Source organism: Abramis brama (assembly GCF_963993115.1).
Source record: "Abramis brama genome assembly, chromosome: 13".
In the NCBI taxonomy this organism is placed as follows: Eukaryota; Metazoa; Chordata; class Actinopteri; order Cypriniformes; family Leuciscidae; genus Abramis; species Abramis brama.
In genome coordinates, this window is record NC_139975.1 from 20,470,247 (window position 1) to 20,491,603 (window position 21,357).

At 39.3% G+C, this 21,357-nt stretch overlaps 1 protein-coding gene across 1 annotated transcript in view; it reads right to left on the bottom strand.

The window, feature by feature from the left end:
- Positions 1 to 21,357, bottom strand: part of tenm2a (teneurin transmembrane protein 2a) — a 297,220-nt gene that overhangs the window by 52,478 nt on the left and 223,385 nt on the right. The window contains exon 8 of the mRNA XM_084133288.1: positions 10,205 to 10,443. Within this exon, the coding sequence (XP_083989414.1) occupies positions 10,205 to 10,443 (239 nt within the window). The remainder of the gene's footprint in view (positions 1 to 10,204; positions 10,444 to 21,357) is intronic.

The window sequence follows — 21,357 nt, forward strand, 5'->3', positions numbered from 1 at the left end:
CACACAAATACACACACACTTCCTCCAGGGGCCCAGCCCAACTAAATGATGCAACTGAAAGCTCATTGCCTGCACTCCAAAGGTTGTTCGTCACTCACCCCATGTTCAGAACACAAACATGCATTAAATCTATCATTAAAAAGTCCAGGTCATACCAAAATCAGAAGAATAATTATTTGAGAACTGGAAGGAAAATTCACCTATTTGTAATTAAAAAAAAAAATGGTACTAAAAGTACAAAAACAAACACACATTCTTATTTATTTATTTTGATTATGGGGTCAAATGTAAACTGGACATCTTGACAGTTTTCATGAGATTCACCCCCAGTTCATTTTTAGAGAAAAAAATAGACGGTAACCATATGAGAAACAGAGCCACAAACACATCTGATAAGACTTTTTGAGCGCAGAGCTCAATACAGTGCAGGAATGGCTGGTGCTCTGCAAACCTGCTTATCAAGACACAAAGAGAGGAGCTTGTGGTACGCTGTTTTTGTATGCAGTCTGTGTATGTGTGTGTTGTGCCTAGAGGCTCATCCATTCACATTAGCGACAGGAAATGAGAGGCAGCTGAAATCACGAGCTAGATCAATGGCACACAGAGATAGACACACTCGCCCTATCTCTCTGTCTTCATTATGGCCGCCTCCCTCGTTCCCTCCATCTCTGTCTCTTCTTGTGGTTTCATTACGAGACATTCTGACGTATTTCAGGTCTGTCTCTAGCACTCAGGGGTCCAACGCTATCGCACGTCCCAGGTGAGATCATATCGGCACTTTCTCTTGATGTATTTTCATACTGTTCAACTTTTTTACATTCTCCTTTCTTTCCTTTGAGATCAGAAAATCCTTGATGTCTCTAATGGAGATTGTTTATTTGTATGCCAGTACTGCATAATTGTCTTTGCAGCTATGAAATAATACACTTTGTTTTTTCTTTCTTTCCAGTCTAAAGTAGCACACATCCTTATGTCCAGTTCAAAGACTCGCCACATGTGGCATTATTGATTACTGGTATCAGCGAATGCAACCACTTCAAATGTCATGATTATAAACAGTTTTTGAACTGAAATCAATCTAATACCTTCAAGAGCCTCTTTTATTGCGGGTCATCAGCGGTCATCGTGTCTTTTTACTGACGGCGCTTGATGTGTTGGAAGCCAATCAGTCAATGATAGAGGTTACAGACTGAAAGTTTTACTTCAGAGAAGGCCCTTTGTTAGACAGGGACACACATGAACAGAGAGGAGGTCCAGCTGCAGATGGACAGTACAGGTCAGCCAGAGCAGCAGTGGACTAACGCTGCTAACATTAGCACTGGATGAGGGGGTTCGTGTGCATGCGATCGGCTGACCACCGTGCCAGAAATGAAACACATCAATCAAAACCGACAAGGACAGCGATGAACAGAGGAGAAGATAGGAGATGAAAGCCGTCCTTCACACGCACTCTCTGCCTCTTTAGAGAGATCTTGCACTCTAATGTGTGCCAGCGTGAATGCTCTCCCCTCCAGCCCGCCGTACCGAAGTGAACTTGTGTCCCTTTACCCTTGGTGCGACTTCTCTTGACCTAAACAGTCTGTTGAGAGTCACCAGCTTCCAGACTACATCTCCTGCTGCTCCCGAACCAGGAATACACCATACACGCCATATGCTTCCTGTTCCCTATGTACCATATGTTGGTGCAGTGTCAAAGTCCAGCTTCCTCTTTCTCTCACTGTCTCTATGTCCCTCAAGACTGCCGTGAGATGACATGTCGAGGTCACCTCAGAGACACAATGACAATGTGGAATAAAGCTGCTTGTCTGACACACACATGCTCATGCACACACACATATAACTAAACACAGCAACATCTTGTTTGCAACTTAGATGCAAATGTGGTCATCCTTTACTCACCCTCATGTCATTCCAAACCTGTATGACTTCATTTCCTCAGTATCACCATAAAAGTGCACCATATGTGTATGTGTATGAATAGTTACTTTCCTCATGCAAAGCTGTCATGCTTTCAGAAGACTTGCATTACCATTAAAAAGTTTGGGGTCAGTATATATTTATGCATTACATCAAAAGTGACAAGGATATTTATAATTTTCCAAAAGATTTCTATGAATAAATACTGTTCTTTTGATCTTTCTATTCTATTTCTATTACAATTTCCTCAAAAACATTAAGCAGCACAACTGTTTTCAATATTTATAATAACAAGAAATGTTTCTTGAGCACCAAATCAACATGCTAAAATGATTTATGAAGGATCATGTGACCCTGAACACTGGAGTAATGATGCTGGAAACTCAGCTTTGCATCACAGGAATAAATAGAAAAATTACTTTAAATAGTAATAGTATTTCACGATATTAGTGATTTTACTGTATTGCTTAAAATAAGAGACTTCTTCAAAAACAATAACCCCAAACTTTTAAACGGTAGAGATGTATAATGTTTAGGAAATTTTTATGATGCTTTCACATCTTTTTCCCAATCATTGTTACTGAATGAAAAAGAGCAACCAGCACATAATTCAAAATGTCTCCATTTGTGATCTATGAAGACAAAAAGTCACACAGGTTTGAATAACATAAGGGTAGTAAATGATGACATAATTTTCATTTTATAATAATGTGAAATTAAAATCGTTTGTATTAACTTGATGTCCATGATGTTATTGTGCATTATCCATGAGTTTACATTACTCATAATTTATTTATTTTTTTGCATGAAAATGTAATAAATTTGCCTCTAAAATTACTTTTCTGCTGATTAAAAGCCTTGTGGGTTGTGGAAAACAATATTAACAGTAATATAGCTAAACAATCACAATCCAATAAAACATCCTGATGGATACAACAAAGTCCTGCTCTACATAATGTGCAAGTGAACATTATGTTTCACTCCAAAATACATCACATTATGGAAATTAATGCAGTTTTATGTTTTCTTTAAGATCCCTAAGCTACATCAGGAAGCATGCAGTTAAAACTGTCTCAGGCAATCGATGTGTTTTCGGTGGTAGTGGGGTGATGTTTATGGATGCTGCCTGACTCCTCAGACCGCCCCAACACTGCGGCATGCGGTTAGAGAAAGCGGCTCTGATTACTCAATAACGCTTCAGACAGCGGTGCGTTATGGATGGAGGTGCACGCATCGGCTGGCGTGAAGGTCAACGGCCCAGAGTGGCGATGAGCATTTGAGTCATTGGTGGGCAATGAAGGGAAGTGATGATGCTGCTAAAAATACAGAGAGAAGGGGGTACAGAGAGGGAGGGAGAGAGAGAGAGAGGGGGAGAGGGAGAGAGAGAGAGAGAGTGTGTGTGTGCAAATTTGTCTTCTGTCTACTTCCATGACACTCACCACACGGCCTGTCTCCACTGATGTATGAGCTGCCTCTGTATCCACACAATACAGAGGTGACACAGAACTCACATGCACCACACACTATCGCCATACCCACGCACAACTTTCCCAGCTCAAGGACACTGATGCGCACAGAAAACGCACAGTGATCTAGCAGCATGCTAGTTACTAGAGCAACATATTCTTTTGGTTCTGGAACTAACTAAATAAATAAACAAATACAAATAAAAGTACTTTGTGATAAAAAAAAAAATAATAATTCAATACAATTAGCAATAAATACATTTGCAATTATAATAATTTAATAATTCATAATTAGTTTAATAATTATATATTAATAGTTTAAATAAATGAATGATAATATAATCAAAAACACTAATAAAGATAAATAAATATAAATAACTAATGCTAATGATACAAATAATTTTGTAATTTTAATAAATACATTTATGTATGTTTGTATGTATGCATGTATGTATGTATGCAGGGCTTGACGTTAACCCAAATGCGGGTGGATTTCAGCAGTGGTGTGTAACACAATCACTCCTACTATAGCCACTTTTGCGGGTTGATATTTATGTATAATATATGTAAAATTTTAAGGCATCTGAAATAATTAAGTGAAATAATAAAGTGCAATGGAGTGTTGTCTAAAATATAGATTTTCCAATACATATCGATACTGAAATATCTGAAACGCTTCCAATACTCATTTTCTGCAGACACACGATTCCAGCTGTGCTTTCTAGATCATATCTCTCCGACAACGAGTTGACAAATCAGCCTCCCCTCATTCACTCGTTTAATTTGCTCCAGATGAATATTGTTGGTGTTACAGGGCTTGAATTTCGGCTTAGGATTGCGCATCATTTTACTCAGTCCCGCAGCTTTTGGGTGTGAGCACATAACACCGCTTCTCAGTGCTAAATTTAGTTATTTTTCACTGCTTATTGCGCTTAAACAGTCAAATACACACAAAATAATGTCAAAATGCCTGTCTAATTAAAAATTATGTTTGAAGTGAACGTAAACAGTTGAGAAAGATGTATAACAGTATAATGGATCTGTGTGTCAGCTTTTAAATTGACAGCAGCCTAATATATCTGCTGCCAAATTGAGATAATTTTTAAAAATATATATATGGCAGTTTTTCCCCATGGTATCAATGTCAAAATTGTGGCCAGTGAAAATGCTGAGTAGTAACTTTGGAAAACCACTAGTCACAGTGGCTGGTGAGCAAAAAAGTCAATGTCAAGCCCTGCATGTATGCACTGTATGTATATGTGCTAACCCTAATCATTTTCCCAACATAACCCTTAGTGAATCAGTGGACAAGGACTGGTTGCTGTTCACTAACCCAAACCCTATGCTTGACCCTCACCCTAAAATCTGATTGTTAATAAGTTCCAGGACCAACAAGAATTTGATAAAAGAAAATGGTCTACTTGTGTATAACATGTTTATCAGCAAGTATGCTTGACTTGCAGTTTACGGTGTGTATTTTAGCTGTGTCAGTGTGCCATAAGTGAGTCGTCATCTTCCTGTTGCTGGTCTGATGTAGTGTTTTTTTCCTCACCGGGCTCTGAGCCATTCAGACTGCAGCCTGTGGAATCAACATGTAGCCCGATGGAGTCTAAACCTTGTTATCTCTGTTACACATTCCATCTGCCCCCTGTCCGCTCTCCCTCTATCTCCCTCTTCCTCTCTTTGATCACTCTGGGCCAATGAATCAAGCAGTCTTTAGCGCAGACGAGACCGCGAGGGAGCTGCTGAGCGTTTGTCTTCTCCACAACATATGATGACAGACCTGTTTCTCTTTTGCATCAGGACCGCTCACCTGTATCCCAGCAACCCCTTCCCTGCTGTAGCAGCCTCACAAAACAGTGGTGAGAGTGATGTCATGAATGCATGTAACAAGTCTCTTCTCTTGCTTGTTTTGACACTTTTATTCTCTTCTCGTCATGTTTTTTGTCTCATCGCTATTTCTCGTTTTGTCTTCTCTCTTCGCTGTTTGTCTTCTCATTTTGTGTTAATCTCAACGTCTTTCATTATCATTTTGACTCATCTCTGTTTCTTTTGTCTCATCTTGATGCTTCTCGTTTGTCTCATCCCATTATCTCTATTTAATAATTTTCTTCTCATCTTTGTTTCATTTCTTTCTGGTCTCAATACTTCTCTTATCTTCTTGTCTTATCTCTGTTTCTCTCATCTTGATGTTTCCCCTCTTGTTTTGGCCTCATCTTGTGTTATTTTGTACAATGTGACATGACACATGACAACGTGACCCTTGTCATGTCTATTCTCGTCAGGTCTCATCTCTTCTCAACTCCCTCTTCTCGTATCTTGTTTTGAGACTTTTATTCGATTCTCATCCTGTTTCTTTTGTGTAATTTCTATTTCTTGTCTTATCTCATCTAATTTTGATGCTTCTCTTCTCATTATTTTGTGTAATTTCATTCTCATCCAAATCCTTCTTATTTTGTCTCAAGACTTCTCTTAACATTTCATCTCATCTCTGCCTGTGGTTTTATCTTGACGCTTCTCCTCTTCATTTGCTCTCATTTGTCTCATTCCTTTTTTTAATTTTGCCCTGTCTCTATTAGATTTTTTCCCTCTTGTTTTGTTAATTTGTCTCATCTCTTAATTCTTAATTAACTCTCATGATTTCCCCCCACATCTTTCCACTTTAATTCGGTTCTCATCTTGTATTAATTTGTGTCATCTTTTTCTATTGTCTCAGTGCTTCTCATCTCATCTCTATTTCTTGTCTTATCATGATATCTTGTTTCACTTCTCGTTTGGTCTCAGCTTGTGTCATTTATTTCTAATCCCTTTTTCCCTTTTACTGTATCTCATCTCAACTCATTTCACCAGGTCATCATCTTATGAGGTTGTATTGTCTCTTCTCTTTTGTCTCATCTCATCTTGATGCTACTCTTTGTGTCTCCTCCTCTCTTTTTCCTCTCATTTGCTCTACTCATAGATAACTACTCTGCACACCTGTGTGTGTGTGTGTGTGTGTGTGTGTGTGTGTGTAAGCCAGGGGGAGCTGATATGTGTTAGTACGAGCATCTGTGAGCTCTCCTCTCCCGGTGCTGAATTTAGGCTTTCAGGGGCTACAGTGCCGTTCTGGGACAGTTATCCATCCCCAAAGAGAAAGCAGCAAAAAGGAGTCTTTCAGGCCTCCAGTAAAAAATGCGGAAATAAAAATAACTTCTTCTTTCTCTCCCCTGGAAGCTCCTTCCATTCCCAGGGAAATTGGGCATCTCTCAGCGGACTAGCAGCCACGTCTGTGTTGGGGAAAATGCCGCAGTGGCACATTTATCTGTTTGTGGGGATGCACTAACATACAAACACACACACAAAAAAGTCCATAAACACAGCTTAAGCAGGGGCAGTTTCTGACAGTTAAGACCTCCATCAACTGAATACTGCTGACAGTGCCGACAGAATTACCTTTAGAAAAGTAAATACACATTTAATGAATGAATCATCTCACTGGAATGAATCCTGTTCAGACCAAAATAAAAGTCTGACCTCTGATTTCAAACAATTTACAGCTGTTATACGAGAATTTGATGATGTGTTTGGACAATAAGTAACAATTACAAATACATACATTTAGTTGAATTTCTTAACAAAACATAGTGGCATCCGCACAGTGAGACAATCTGTATTAAGATTATTTGGTTCCCCTGGGCACTGACACCTAGAGTACTAGTTGCCCAATGGTTAATCCGCCTATGCATCTGCAAACAAATGAAGCCAGATACTTTTGTCAGTACTAACTTCACTTTTCACTTTGAGATATTTTTGAAATTACTTTTAATTAATTTAATTCATCCACAGATGTAGGTCATCACATTAACTAACAATGTTCCAGACGTAACGTAACATTTGACAACCAGAAAGAGACTTAAGACTTTTTTTTATCTTCTATCTATTGTTTTAAGATTTAAAACTGAACAAATCTTAAAATACACTTCTTACAATAAAAATCTTTAAATTAAATTCCACTTTGCCCTCACAGGAATAAATTTGATTTATTCAATATTAAAGTATTATATTAAAATAGAAAACAGTTCATTTCAATTGCAATAAAATGACAATATTACTTTCAAATTTCACTTTAATGTCCAAACACTTTTTGAGGCCTCTATGCTGAAACATCGTTCCTCTGGCTTTCTGTGTAGTGTTATTTGGAGCGGGATAATTGAGCCGAGTTTCAGACAGCACAAAAGACTGTGGAGCACTGAAGGACATGGGAAAGGCAGACGGGTAGTTGAATACACATACAGCGACGCAGGCAGGAAGAACAAGGGCGTTTGTGCTGACTCCTGCACTTGCTGACTGCCCCATCTGTTGAGCGGCGTCTCCAGAGAGAAGAGGGGCAGTGCGGGTCCGTGTGACACATCTGCCCCTTGCTTGGGGCTTTTAAATAGAGACACAGAGGGGACTGAGGCATCCTGCCAGAGCAAAACTCCACAGCCCAGGTGTGCTTCTAATAGAGGCCACAGAAAGCCAGCCTCTTCCTCTGTGTCCGCTTTTGTCTGTCTATGTGGCTTTGTGCCTTTATCCTTGTCTCACTTTCTCTCTGATGTTCATTGAGAGTGTACATTTTCTCATTTTCTCTTGAGTTCTCATGCTGTTCACACCCTCAGTATTAAAGTCATCCAGTGTGAAGAGTGAGGACTCATTTCTGCTCTCAACTGGGGGTCTTTACGATGCTTTGTGAGGTGTGAGGGGAAGGCCAACGCTTCTCCATTAGCCAATAACTTACACACACAAAAGACAAAGCAGAGACGCCTTATTGAAAATAATAACAAGTGCAGTGCAAGGTTAAAGACGCATGGCAATGCTTTGCATTTAAAGTGTCCTCCACAATAAGAGGTTGACTTTGTCTTTAGGTTGACTTGGATATCCATCGAGTAAACGAATACGTTGTATATAAACTGAAATTATTTTTCACAAGTATATTATGTAGTTTACTTAAGTAAGCCAAATAATAAAACAACGCAAAAATAAATCAGCCTATACTATAGGATTTCCCCACTAAAGAGGCGAAAATGTTAGGGAGGGACAGAATGGGTAGAGATCAAGTCAGAACTGATGTCCTGCGTGGTAGATGCACACATTTGAATTGTAACATGCTAATCTACCCAGCGGGACATAAGCTGGCATACATTTGCTGCACGTCTTATAAAACATTCAAAAATGTAAATGTCTGGGTAAAAATATAGAGCAGAAAGAGAGCTCAATTCAGTCTGGTTTTCTGTGCAGTGTACTGGATCCGTGCATTTATTTACTTTAATAGCTTTAATAAGGATTAATCTATATTTAATTTATACAAATATAGATGTGTGCTTGAAAGAATGAAGAATGTTGTATGCAAGTTGTTATAAAGAATGCATAGGCCTATATCATTAATTGAAAATATCATGTTCCTGTTTCTTTATCATAAGTGGTTTGATTTTAAGATAAATTGAAACTAAACCCATTATGATATTTGACTACAACTAGACTAAAACTAATACAATTAAGATGACTAAAATATGGTTAAAACTAAATGGCATTTAGTCAAACGACTATGACTAAAACTAAATCAAAATTTGCAGTCAAAATTAACACTGCATAGCAGGTATGTTTATATGCACTAATTTTCATCAATCCTATTATCCTAATAAATCCAATCCGATTTTAGATTCTGAAAGTTCTGTTTATATGAACCCTAAACTTTACAATCCAAATTAACATTTTTATTTACATGTGCATTTAAAGGTATAGCGGAGGATTTTTTACTTCCGGGTGGATCACCTATACTATTGGTCCTCCTAATTGTCAATCATTCTGGTGAATCAATCAAACTTATTCAAAAAGTGGAGAGGGCGGGTCTTATCTAAAATTCGGAAAGATCCTCCACTATACCTTTAAGTATTCTAAACCAAACATCAGCGCATGTGCAGTGCCCCAGTCACTGCATTCAGAACTGGAGAAAGCTAATGTCACCGGAGCTACAGTGAGTATAATTGTCGTTCATACCTAAAAGGACCACCCCTTTCAATCTGATCGAAATTTCACTTGGATCGCGCTCATTTGGATTGACTGAGGTGTTTACATGAAGGATTTTCAATCCGATTGAGCCATCAATTATTTGGGTGCATGTAAACATTGCTAGTGTGACTCTATATCTTGTTTTAAATTGATCTCACAATTACTTTTTAATTTTTTCACTCTGTGGCAGAAATGGTAGAAGACAGTCCCTCTAAGATATACACTGAATAATGCCAGCTGGGTACCTTCGATGCATAAAGCACAAGGCGATCGTTGCTTTTAATAATTCAGATCTTAACAATGTAACAGGTTCTAGTCACAGTTCTAGTCACAGATCTAGTCACAGATCATCCGGTATGAGTTAGGTAACATTTCTACATTTCTCCTCAGGCACATTCAATAATGAGCAGCATCTGGATAAAATATGCACACACATATACAGTACACACGCACACGCACACGCACACGCACACACACACACACACACACACACACACACACACACACACACACACACACACACACACACACACACTAATTTAATGATGAATAGCCTACTTAATTTCTATGTGGAATTAAATGTTCTGCTTATTGCTATTGCCGAACAACTGTTTGTACAGATATAAGTGTTCATTACAATGCCTAAATGAGTCTCTCAGATGATTTAAAAAAGTGATGACGCAATAACGTAATAGTCTCCTACATTATAGTGTCTGATTTAAAAATGGTAAATCACAGTCAATACAAAAACAATTAAAAGCTACAGCCAAAAAAGAGAGAATGAGATATTTTACCGATGAAGTAAGACAGGAGAATGGCCAGCAGAGCGGCAGCAGTGATCGCCGACAGGGCCGCACATTTCCAGCTGCAGTACTTGGACGGTTTCTTCAGCTTGAAGGCGCTTCTGGAGAAGGTGTTTCTGGGTAGGAGCCGCGGTGGGGGCGAATATACTGTGCCGGAGTTCAAAGGGTAACCCGGGGATGAGCTGCTAAAGAGAGGTGTGGTCCCTGAAGAGGTCTTAAACAGGAAATGCCTGCAGAAAAGAGAAAGATAAATAGCGCTTTTAGTATTTCAAGCACACATGGAAGGTCACACCCATCCCTGGTATCAAACCTTCTCAGCTGTAGCTTCCATTTCTAAGCTTTAAGGTATATATGCGTGTGTTTGTGTGTTGTGTTGACCGCTGAGTGTCGCAGGCACTTGTTGGGGGTGAAGGACAGTGTATGCAGCGCCTCAGTGTGGTGCAGTGGACATATGGCACACGAACACACGGCACCGCAGGCCTGTCCCGGCCCACCGAGGGACACTTATACAACAAAGTCACTCAATAATTCAAGAGCCTCCGCTCATTTCAGGTACAACAACAAACACATACTGTACAGAGACACAATTCACTGAGACCGTACGCAGCGGCTCGGCTCTCTGGTGCAGGGTCATTTCCGTTGAGCTGATGAATAGAAACATATAGACAGGAGGATATTGCTGTGTACTTCACAGAGAGATTAATCATTATAGCCTTATAAACTGACTCTTGGTGCAGACAAACAGGATGTAATTTGTTAATATCCAGTCTCGGCACCTAGACTATAGAGAGACAGAACATACTCACTGATCATCAGCGTTAAGCTAAAATGTGGTTCATAGACCACAGAATCATGTAACAACAGCCTGGCAGGATCCCACAGAATGCTTTTCACTACGGTGTGCAATTTGAAAGATCTAACAAATGCATCACAAATCACTTTTACCCCCGACTAGCTTTAAGGAGGTCATATAATGCGTTTTCATGTTTTCCTTTTTCTCTAGTGTGTCATGTAGCTGTTTGTGCATGTATAAGATCTGCAAAGTTACAAAGCTCAAAGTCTCCCACAAAAAGACTTCTATCTAAAAGAAAAGGCAGATCCAGACCTAGCTAAAACGCCTCGTTCGAATTCTCCCTCACCGACCTGCGCCACTAGGTGGAAATATACGCATAAAGCCGCCCAAATGCATAAGCAAAGAAAGAAGGCGTGGCTTCAGTTATCGTAGTAGTGTTGTCGCCGCCATGTTGTGAAGGTGCTGTGTGTTTCTGTGCGAAAGCAAAAGCAACACTTTATTTGGCCTTCCGAAAGTGGACGCAATTAGGAATCAGTGGTTTCGATTTATTTACAACACTGTACAGAGAATTTTATGGAAGATAGTTTCCTGAACCTGAAAGAGTATAAGGCCGGCTGTCCTAAAAAAAAGGGGGATAATTCCAATTTAGGGCAATCTGGCACTTCTGAATCAGAGCCTGTAAGTATGTTTTATTGTTTGTTAAAGTATTTGCTATTGACTGTTCAAATGTGGAGTTTTGTGCAGTGTAGAGTTATGCATATATTGTTTGTCGTTCATACAATCAAAAGTGCAGAGATTAGTATCCTCGGTTCTCCGCGTATAACTTGTTGTGAAAAGCTGACAAACATAGATGCACTACGTGTTCTGTTTCACACTGGTCGCTCAAGCAGAGTTGAAGCAGCACGCGCCCATTGTGCTTTCACGTGCAGCTGAACCGCAGCTTGTGTACTGCAAATACACAGGTTTCAGGTTCCGATCGATCGGCTTGGTCATCTGTATTTTCAGAATCCGATGGGGCTCGAACAGATAAAACCTACAACATTATTAACTGTCTTTATAATTGCTTTGAAAGCTGAAGCTTGCGATTATGGTAAGGGCCGTGACATTTCCGACACACGCTTGAGTTGTTTGGCCAATCACAATACACTGGGTCAGCTGGCCAATTAGAGCACACTGCGCTATTCAGAAGGAGGGACTTTGTAGAAATCGATGCATTTTAGAAAGACCAGGCATAGAGGACCCACAATAATGTACAGTATGTGGAAAAATAATGTATTTTTTAAACATTAAAGCATGTTAACATATTATATTATACCCATCTTTAAAAATAGCATCATATGACCCCTTTAAAAGTGTAATTTCTGTGATACACAGAATTGTTTCCAAAACACTCCTAATTCTTCCCTAAAAGTTGACATGAAAAAAAGATAATTTATTATCAGTGCATCAATACTGATAATACAACAGAAATCTGTGACAAAATTAATACTGAACAACATTGATGCGAAACACCTAAAATCATGTTAAACATGACTACTGAAGCCATGACACAGCTCTGTGTGGGAAAAAAGGTTTATTGGTTAACACTGGGGAAAAAAAGACACTTCGTCTTTAAGAAATTACGTCACACGGAAAGTAGCTGTCAGAGCGGTCTCTCTGGTGTCACACTGGTGTTCTCCAGTCTATTCAGTGCTGTGACACGTACTAACATAGCCTTAATGCTTCAATAGATTATTGATGAAACTTGTACAATTTAGCATTGTACTTAAATAATTTAGCAGTTAATTACTGCTCTGAGCCCCATGCTGGTGTTTCCTGCCCTACAAATGAGAACTTTTAAGCCTGGTCATGCCAGCAGCACGGATGCGGTGTTAAAAAAAGATGTAGTGTAAAATGGATTAGCTGCAGTCACATTGCCATTGTGATTAGCATGGGGTCATGGGGTTTGTCGTGTTTTATCAGGTCCAGTTCTCTATTAATACCGAATCGAGACGCTGAGAGCTTTAGTTCGGTCAGTTATCAGCCTAAAAGGTTTGTCTTTGGACCAGCCCACACACACTACCCCCAGACACATCCATCCCTCATACCTCTAACCTACGAGGGTAACGGCCACAGGCTGCTCACTCCTCTGATCTTTAATAGCCTCTTTCCACAAGATGCCTTCCAATATCTCTGGACACGTTCCAGCGGTGGATTCCATTTCCAGAGCTGATTTTTGTTCCGTCGTGCTCCAGCCCTTCCATTACCTCCATCTCTTATCGGCCTATCCCCATACATCCCACACTCACCCATGAATGGACAGACTGAACCCCCCTGGAATCAGGCCTGATGGGGCTACTGGGGTCAGCGACTAACTAATCTATCACCAAGCGATTTTTAAGCTTTAACCTACAGTGCACCTACATCTGCTTTCTTACATACTGTATATATACACAAGAGAACATGACCAGATAATACTAAACTGTCAGTTTAACAAACAGTACTGGTCATTTTATATTTTGAATTATAAAAAAAAAAAATACTATAAAAATATATTTAAAAATATATATTAAAAAATAAGTTAATATTGACTTATTTCTGTTTAAACTTACATTTGAGACACACTATGGACAGTTGTCAATTTATGGTCACGGAGCAAAAAAAAAAAAAAGTATTGTGTCTAAAACATAAGTTCTAAATAAAGAAATAGTAAGAGTACTATCCTAGTATGGTATGTTCAATTCAGTAAGCCACTTGTTTTGTTCCTGAATAAATCAGTGTTTTAAACAAATTGATTGAATGTATAATGCAATAATTTAATGACAGTCACTTTTTTTAGTTCCTGAACGAATCAGCGTTTTTGAATAAACCATTTGAGTGAGTGATTCAATGACTCACTCATAAAGACAGTCACTTGTTACTACTGGTGAAACAATGAAAATTCCCCACAACTATTGCACAGAAGTACAATCTGTCTGAAATGCATAAACACAGAAACAATAGAGTGAAACAGTGAAAGGTTCCAGTGCTGGTTGACTGTATATCAGCACTCATAGTGAGGATACCCTTTAAGTTCTCACACTTAATTTGCCCCATGTTAATATCTTATGTATGATTCCTTAAGAAAAAAAAAGAAAAAAACCTCTCCAAGTCATGACGCCATACCCACCACGTCTGTATTCGCTCATCTCTCCACAATAGGGAAAATAAACCTCAGAAGAAATACAAAAGAAAAAGATAGAGGTCTGTCCTTCACACAAGCCACTAAGGGAGAGACGGAGAGAGTGAGAGCAGGTTGATAAACGTAATGAATGGTAATAAATGATAATAATGCAGCCGTATAATGAAAATAGGCCACACGGAGGATTCCACATGGTGGCTTTACATAACAAAGCTGTTTTTCCCCAGCTGAGGGTGACATCTACACTGCCTTAGGCCTCACTGACTCACACACATGCATGCATAACACATACACACAGAAGTGCACAAACTCATGCAAAACTTGTGTGCATGAACCGGGAGGCTCAGTCAACTGTGGAAAAAAGCAGAAGCTCGCATTTCTTTGTATTCACACTCTCTCTCCATAACGTTCTTTCCGCCCTTCTCGCTTCTCCAACTGATGGTGTGATGCCACAGGTGGCACCTCCACCTCCAGCTCCATGCTTTTATCCAAACCTGCGTCATCTCGCTTCCGTTCTTCCTGTCAGGTGCGACCGTGCACAAACTGTAAAGGGAAGCTAGCAGGTTGCAGGTAGGCAGTAATCAGCCCTGCAATAAGCAGCAGAGTGACAAGAAGTCAGCAGAAGTGCACGTCTAAAAATATAGCTCTGCTAACTTCCTGCAGGCCGCCTCTGTGTCATTCCTCCGCCGTCTGAAGTTGGGCCACTCACAAGGTCAAGTCAGTCACTTAAATGCCAAATCATTTTTACCCACGCAGAAGGTTGCAGCCACTAATTTGCCAGCTGACAGGGGTGACGGAGTGAAATTAATTAAGGTCATTTTGGAAGCGTGTGCACTCAAGTTGAAGTGTAACTCATAGCTATTGGCTGAATCTCTATTGAAAGCTCATTTCATCTCGGGACAGTGAGGGGAAGCCGAATGCGGATGGAGTGGCTTAATTGCGGAATGAAATTAAAATGGTTGATTTACATAGTGTGCTTAATTGACAGTGATTTATGTCGAGCATTGTTTGGGAGGGAAGCTGGGGGAAGAGTTGAAGCCAACTGAGATGATGGAAGATGTGAGAGCAAGAGAGAGAGAGAGATGAAGCCAGACCAGGGGGTGGACAGAAATAAAGAGAGGCCAGATTGAACCCAAAAAAGGAGTGCTGACAGGGTAGGGTTATGCAGAGGACAGTCTGGAGACAATGGCAGTTTTGCACTTTTCAAAGTCCACAGGGACTGAGAAACTAGGGACATAATGATCTGAAGGAGGAACATGACTTGTTTACTGGGAGACAGGAAGTGAGAGGAGAAGAGAAAGAACATCGAGAGAAGGAGAGAAGCCAGATGAAGAGATGAACTGAGACAACAGGGAATAAAATTGAGAAAGGAGAAGAATCAAGACAAGAAGAGGAGGTGAGATGACAAGAGGAGGAGAGCTGAAAGTAGGCAAGGTGAAACAAGATGAGAGTAAATGAGAAATGGATACTAATGATGAGATGACATAAGAGGAGATGAAATAAAGAAATGAGAGGAGATGAGATGAGGATAATTAAAGATTGGACTATAGAAAACAAAATCAAAACAAATGAACTAGAGCAGATAAGAGAGGAGAGGAGAGGAGAGGAGAGGAGAGGAGAGGAGAGGAGAGGAGAGGAGAGGAGAGGAGAGGAGAGGGCACAAAATGAGACCTGATGATATGACATGATATGACATGAGAAGAAGAGAGCAGAGAGAAAAGGAGATGAAATAAAGATTAGGGGAGTCAAGATGAGAAGAGAAGGTGAGATAAGAAGAGAAAAGCTGAGAAAAGACAAGCTAAGGCCAGCAGAGATAAGACTAGAGAAGAAGAGATAAAATGAAGGAGAGGAGTCAAGACAAGGTGAGGAGATGAGACAAGAAGAGACGAACTGAAGAAAGAAGAGAGACAAGATAAGGTCACATAAGAGATAGGACAAGAGAAGGGAAAACTGACCAAAAGAACTAAAGGAGAACAGATGAGGAGTAGTCAAGAAAAGAAGAACCGAAAAAAAAAGAAAGGCAAGGAAGACAAGATGAGGTGAGGATATGGGAAAAAGAACAAGAAAACAGAAGACAAAACCAAGGAACTAAAAGAGATGAGATGACATGAAGTGAGAAAAACAGGAGAGGAGAGAAAAGGAGATAAAATGAGACAAGAACAGATGAGGTGAGGTGAGGTGAGACAAGGAGAACTGATGAGAGATGAGATGAGGAGAGATAGGCAAAGGATAGAAGAGGAGATAAAAAGAGACAAGATAAGATGAGGACAGACCAACAGACTTGATGGGATGGAACGAGGTCAGACAAAACAAGACAAAGAGAAAACATGATAAAAGAGGAGATGAAACAAAAGAAGAAGGGAAGGTGAGGTAAGGTAAGGTAAGGTAAGGTAAGGTAAGGGAAAGGAAGGGAAGGGAAGGGAAGGGAAGGGAAGGGAAGGGAAGGGAAGGGAAGGGAAAGAAAGGGAAGGGAAGGGAAGGGAAGGGAAGGTAAGGGAAGGTAAGGGAAGGGAAGGGAAGGGAAGGGAAGGGAAGGGAAGGGAAGGGAAGGGAAGGGAAGGGAAGAGAAGAGAAGAGAAGAGAAGAGAAGAGAAGAGAAGAGAAGAGAAGAGAAGAGAAGAGAAGAGAAGAGAAGAGAAGAGAAGAGAAGAGAAGAGAAGAGAAGAGAAGAGATGTCAACGTTAGACAAAAAAAGGATATAAGCTGAGGTATGTTCTGTAAGTTCTCTGCAGATACTGATGAAGTCATTGTTGAGGTCATGGTGTGTGTTGTACATGAGGTGATTAATGACCATGTCTCAGTCGGACAGGTGTGTGTTCTCACTCTCTATATATGTGTGTGTGTGTGTGTGTGTGTGTGTGTGTGTGTGTCATTGAGCCCTATTAAATATGCATTGCTGAAAATGGCCCCTGCCACTCATTAGTTGTGACAGCCCCAGAAGACCCCTCATCACCAAACATGTAGTTAGTGTCAAACACCAGTGTTTATTTATTCATTTTTAACTTTCCATTTTCAGATCTATCCCTCATTTAACTGTCTGATCTCACACTCGCTGCCCACACACCTCTGATTGACACCCTCATTATATACATCATTTCTCCACTTTAAATAACCAACATCAGCGCCTATCAAGACATGTAAGTGACTTGTCATGAAATACCTCTCTGTACATACTGTAATAGGAGTAAAATACTTTTTTAACCACTTTTTCTTTTTTTGGAACACCCACATACCAAAACACCCAGCATCAGAACAGACAGTTCACTGAGACAAGTTTCTCCCTGACCCAAACAACACTTTGTTCGGTTTTTAAAAACTTTTCTTCACTCCCCATTCTCCTCTTCACCTCCAATCCAACTATGGGTGAGGGGTATTCTAAACACCAAAACAAAGGTCTCCAAAAACTTGTCTAATTATGTTTGCTGGGATTGCTGTGCCATATCCAGAATATGATCTGCGCGCGGCACGAGTAGAGAGAGGGCCCATAAATCTTCAGCAAGCTGCGGGCACCTGTATTCTGATTGGCTCCTGTTAGGATAACAAATTGGCCTCAGAGCGCAGCTGAGAATTTAAATCTGCCCCACACAGATACCTTGGCAACCACTGATGAAGTCTGAGAGAGAAAGAGGGGGGTGAAAGAATAGAGGGAAATAAAGAAAAGAGGCAGAGAGAAGCAGAGTGTTGCATTGTTCACTTCTCAGCCTGAGCTCAGGAATTCAAACAATTTTCTTTTAGGACAATTTTCCTGCATTTATGACCTAAAATTGTGCAACAATTCTCCTTCCTTCTTTTTCTGAAAAAAGGCTGGAAAGTAAATGGTGCAAACTAATTTGCATGAAGGAAATAGTAGAACTTACTATAATGTGCAATAAAGATCAATAACAATTCAGTATGCAAAAAATACTATGGCATCATTAATGTGCAGTTGTGGAAATTGCAGTAATTTGCAAGAGACAATTTCTCACGTTGATCACATGAATGCGTGTGTCGTTTATTTGAATGGAAAAACACAGAGTAAACAATGGCGTTGCCAAGCGCCCCACGTCATCACACATTCAGAACATTTTAAAGGGACCATGATCCCTGAACAGTTATGAAGAAACACGCTAAGAACAAAGTGCTGCATTTATAATCAACAGTGTATAGAACTACGCTTAACAACAAAGGTGAATTATGTATGTCACAATCACTACACAGTCACATTTATCTCTGTTCAGTGAATTTTCACATACAAAATTCAGTGATTTCAATAGCAATCCATGAGATTGAGAAAATTGTGTGATGGGGAAAGAAAATTTCAACAAAACTTTGACAAATTGTGACCACAAATTTATTGTCGGTGAGATTTGGAATAGTAAACATTCTGCATCCCGAATTATGTGTACTTACACTTCACGCTGTACTCTGCCATCTAGTGTGTGGATTTTACAAGAATAGTCGTGTCTCAAATGGAAGACTTCACTTTTTTATTACACTGTATTTATTGTTTATTTGCAATTATACAAATATTTGATAGCTTTACAGAAGATGTCTCTTTAAATATACCTTATGCACTGAAAAAAAAACAATAAGTAAAATTTACTTTTTACTAATTTTTCTTTCGCAAGTTTTTGCACGAATATTTTTTTAAGTAAATTTCACACGCATGTTTTTAAAGTAAATTTCACATACGGAATTAAGTAAACTCTACTTAACTAAGTTAAGTGAAAGTAACAAAGACAATAATTAATTTTAACTTGGCTAGTAAAAGGTTGAATAATATTTATTTAGTTGAATTTCCTTTGCAATACATTTCACTCAAACAATATGATATTGAATTAAGCCACACTTTTAAAGTATATGCTTTACTTAAAAATACCTAAGTAATTAATACAATAGATATTGTGTAGGACAGCATATCCACATATCAGATGTTAATCATCATGTGAACGCAGATACCTCAATACTTGGTAGACAATACACAATGACGGTAACATTTGATGGATCGTTTTTGTGTTTGAATGTGTCATTTTGAGTAGAAAATGAACTCCAAATGGCACAAAATGGCACGTTACTAATCCTAACAACAAAAGCAATGATGAAACAGTGTAAATACAGTTTGAAAACAGTGAAAAATCAACCTCATTAATTATTCAAGGCCCAGTGCATGATGGGAACACCAGTATCAGAAAGGTTGAGTAATTTTACTTAATTTTATAACGTTGATATTTACGCTTTCATTTCTACACGCTTGAATTGAGTAATAATATAGAATTTGCTTAGTTTTTTTTATTCTTGCCTGAACTAACTTTTTCATGTAAATTACATTGTTTTTTTCTGTAGTATTTACTTCACCACAAAATCATTTTTTATCAGTGTGTGTTGTTAATGTCACGTTTACGTTTTGTTTTAATTCTAGTTCCTGTTTCCTTTGTTCTCATTTCCCGCCACTAGTTTTTTTCTATGGTTACTGATTTGAATTACACACCTGTTTCAGTTTCTGTCAATAAGCTTCCCATATGTATTTAAACACTCAGTTCATTCAGTTATTTGTTTGGTGTCATCAACAAGTTAAACATGGTTATTTTGCTAAGCTTTCTCCTGTGATCTCCTGTGTGTACTTTTGTTAGATTTTTTTTTAATACAGCTACTAGCTTTAAGAAATTTAGCCACTCACCATAGCAGTCAAATGTATGTGAATAGGACACGTTTTCATGTTAAATATTGAATAAACTTCACAATCAAACTTCAAATCAAATACCGCTACAGAGCACACCTACCACAATGTCTACCTTTACAGCATCACATCTGGTATAAATGTGAAATTATCTGATATACAACAAAAGTACAAATGTATTAAGCGGTTTGTGCTGAAAAGTGTATGTGAATAAAAAACATGAGTGAGACTGCAAGTGCTATAATTAAACATTCACAAGAATCCTCTTCTGAGGTCAAAAATTACATGGCCCAAAGCTAATGGAGGTGAAATGATGCAGAATGGATACTACCATCAAATGCAGAAATAACCGCAAAGACATCTGGTTCAGAGAGTTCATGGACCTGTGAATGTGTGCACAGCGTATCACACAACTCAAACTGAATCTCTGATATCTGCACAAACAAACAAATCAAATTCTCTCATGGCTAACAGACCCAAGCTGCACTTTAAGAAGTTGACACAGGACCCTGCTACAAACACACTCGAAACCAAACACCAGCCAGGCCGTAACAACAATGCACACCTCCAAAAACATCCCCTATGCCGTGCATGTGAAAGCGCTGCTCCTCTTTGGTTCAACTGTGACAGTGCGACCTGCTTGGAAATCTTATTTGAGTGTGCACGAGTCAGTATGGAAGGGGAAGAGAGCAGCTTGCGAGTCCTGAGATGAGAGTAAAATTGAAGCAGGCATCAGCTGGTGAAGAGGCCTCACTCTATGATTGGAAATAAGCCTTCACAGGACCGGGCCATCTTCAGTCATTTATGCTGCCGAAAACCGATTCCACCCTCCTTCTTGTTTTCCGATCTCTCTCTCTCTCTCTCTCTCTCTTGCGCCGAAGCAATCTCTCGGATCCTCCCCCTTTCCCCCCAGCTTGTCTCTCTCCCTTCCTCTACCTGTCTGACAACTGCATACTTTGGCAATCAATCTTCCGGTGCTGGCAGCTGTGCAGGCACCTCTCAGAGAAAGGTTTGGTTTTCTTCTTAAGCAGGAAAGGCCTGACCTATAAAATAACATAATTTACATAGAGAACAGACACACAGAGCTGTGTGTTCCTCTTTAAATGGCTCAAGGTGTTAATCTGTACGTGGAATATTCAGGGTAATCAATCTAAACCCTTAGAAAAGTCACCCACATAAACAGAAACAAGCATGACCTCCAATTCCAAGAAAGAAAGAACAAATATTCTTTGCTTTTAAATGTCATGTTACTCAATCAAGACCATCCGGATGGCCACACAGAGAGAATCTTCATTAGCATCAAGTCATAAACTGATGTGAGAGATTAATGTTAAATGTAGTTGTTTATCGTTAGAAATGTATAAGTGTCTTACATCTGCATCTTGTGATCAGTCTTCTCATCACAACATCTTAGTTATGAGCAGTGGAGTTGTCTAAAAATAGCCAATAATCAATTTAGAAAAAGTTAAAGCCAAGCAAAGCTAAAAGTTTATTTGTTTTCTATTGGATGGACAGATGATGCCTGCCCACCTTTA